This window comes from Montipora foliosa, chromosome 3 (assembly GCF_036669935.1).
Source record: "Montipora foliosa isolate CH-2021 chromosome 3, ASM3666993v2, whole genome shotgun sequence".
Taxonomy (NCBI): Eukaryota; Metazoa; Cnidaria; class Anthozoa; order Scleractinia; family Acroporidae; genus Montipora; species Montipora foliosa.
Window position 1 is genome coordinate 711,935 of NC_090871.1, and position 2,500 is coordinate 714,434.

A 2,500-nucleotide genomic window follows, 5' to 3' on the forward strand; every position below is an offset into this window, starting at 1 on the left:
CGGAAGAAAACCAAAAAAAAAATGATTCAAAAGAGCATGTAGTCGCTACGAATTCACCGCACTTTCGAGCCGTTTTCTCTACGCACAGTTACCTCCAGGGTGACGTACGCGTTAGGTTTAGAAGAATTGAAACTGATAAGCCCAGAGCGATACCTCACAACATGTATCCTGCATAAATACGACAGAGAACGTTAAAAAAGGTAGCGTTTATTAAATTTTTCTGGTGTCTCCATAATACTGAAATACATTAAGCGTGAAAAGACAATTTAATTCTTGATCATCGCCGTCGAGAGGAACGGCCTTTATTTGAATGAAAGAGAGGCTGGAAGTCTAGTTTACTTTCTCACTGCTTTTCACGTCAGTTAATTTAACTGACTATTTAAGCGCAGGCTTCTTTTCTAGGTAAGTCCGATGATCAATCCCCTCCTTTTTCATTTTTTTTATTTTCACTTTATTAGCCGGAGGGGGGAGGGGGAGATGCGATCGATACGCTCTCCCCTCCCCACACTAACTCTGGCACTAACTCTGATCAGATTATTAAGAATATTAATACTGTCTTAAGACACTATGCTCATTAATTAAGTTTAATTAGATTAAGTATTGAGACTTGCCAGTTCCAGAACGAGATCTTGAGTGGACAAGGATCTTTTGGTGCGCAAATTGACTGTGGCGTTGTCAAGTGCATCAATCTGCAAAGACATTGCAATAAATATGAATCAAAAATTAAAAAGATGGAAATTATTAAAGCGGCCGGTTATTTGGACATAGAGAAGTCTATCGCCCCATAAAATGAGCAAGGTCGCCATATTTTGGGGAAAGAGCAACCTTGCGCGTTTTAACTATTACATTGAATTTGGGGTTTCATGAAGGATTGTTCAGGGCCTGTTTATATGAGGCGAGCCAGCCCGGCCCCAGCCCGCCTAACCGGGCTGGGGCCCGTTTCTTGAAAGTCCCAAAACTTTACGGACCATTTTCGGGTGTCGCAATTCCCTTTGAATCACAAGAACGGAGAGGATTTAAGTCATCAAACCTGGTAGTCATTTTTCTTTTTGTAACCTTGAAAACACGTTAAAAGACCGGCTTTCCAAAACTAGCGGTTGGCAGTTTCACGAATGGCTTTTCGGACCCGAAAAGTTTTCGGGACTTTCGAGAAACGGGCCCCTGGCCCGGTAAAAGGACTGAATTGTTTGCGTGGACGATTCCAGCCCTACTTACCCGGATGAATTTCAGGAATTTGTTTACGTGCCTTGTAACCGTCAAAGTCACACATTGGGTAACTGGTGAATTTTCCCGCTTTGGTTCGAAACGAAGGTTCATTTTAACCTTAGCAAGTACGGAATGGCATTTTAAAACGAAAGATGCAAAAATAATCCTGTGATTATGCAAATCCGGCTACGTTTTCAAGGCACCCACGCGTCATGAGAATTTTTCATCCCGGCAAACCGGGATAGACCGTTTATATGAGAATTTTTCAGCCCGCGGCTGGCCGAGATCTCGGCAGCAGTCATCTAATTCCTGTACATGTGGTAGTGGCCATCTTGAAAGCATTTGCTACTATGGCCACTACGCACTTTTTCTCACTCAAGTATAACTAGTGACTGTTTCCTTCTTTCTTTTAATTGTTATGTCCATTATTTATTTTCTGAAATAGTGCATATTAATAATAAATCTTGAATCTTGAAATCAGACCGGGATCTCGGCAAGCGGGCCAGCCCGCCTAATCGGGCTAGCTCGCCTCATATAAACAGGCTTTAAATCTTTAATTTCTTTCTTAGGAATTTAAAAATTCCTCGTAACGATCATCAAGCACCCTATAGCTTTTCTGCTCCTTTTTCAGAAATCCAACAATCTTTAACGAATAAGAATCCTCTTTATAATTAAGTGGGCCTAAAACTTTCAGGCTTTCCTTTTGGCGTTTCTGCCAAAGCAGAGTTCGTAACTGCGATAGTCTTCAATGGTAAGGGCAAGGTATCTTTTAGATAGTCGTCTATCAGTTCTCTTTTCCTTCTTTTTGACACCCTGTAGAGTCTTCTGACAGCTAGGATTAAATATTGGATGCATGCAGCTACTTTTCATGCACGGGGATGATGTCATAGTGATCTTGCGATCATATTCGGGTGCTCCATAAATGCACACCCTTTCTTATTCAGTCGACTAACTGCGAAATTCTTGCCACGCAAGGATACTCTGAAACTTTAGTGCTACAGACAAGAATACCGTTATACAACAAGTTGCAAATCCATTTTTCACCGGCAAGAGCCTGGAATTACTTACAGCCATGAAAGCGAAAAGAAGGCAAACAAGATGACGATATAGAAACATTTCGATGGTTGAATAACTTGATAGCAGCAAATCTGAAAGAAAAATGAATTGGCGAACACTACAGTAAACACTTATATATTTAGTACTAGTAGATCAATTAGAAAAAAAAACTGGTTTCGTATTTTGAAGAAAATACACGATTCGAGATTCACTTACCGATCCTTTATAACTCTGGACG

The 2,500-nt window shown here is 40.8% G+C and overlaps 1 protein-coding gene across 1 annotated transcript in view; it reads right to left on the bottom strand.

Annotated features, from left to right (window-relative positions):
- Positions 1 to 2,500, bottom strand: part of LOC137994366 (olfactomedin-like protein 2A) — an 18,753-nt gene that overhangs the window by 16,137 nt on the left and 116 nt on the right. Inside the window, exons 1-3 of the mRNA XM_068839942.1 lie at positions 2,479 to 2,500; positions 2,275 to 2,354; positions 612 to 689 (exon numbers count right to left, since the gene is read on the bottom strand). The exon at positions 2,479 to 2,500 is cut by the window's right edge and continues 116 nt beyond it. Of these exons, the coding sequence (XP_068696043.1) occupies positions 612 to 689; positions 2,275 to 2,322 (126 nt within the window). The 5' untranslated portion in view covers positions 2,323 to 2,354; positions 2,479 to 2,500. The remainder of the gene's footprint in view (positions 1 to 611; positions 690 to 2,274; positions 2,355 to 2,478) is intronic.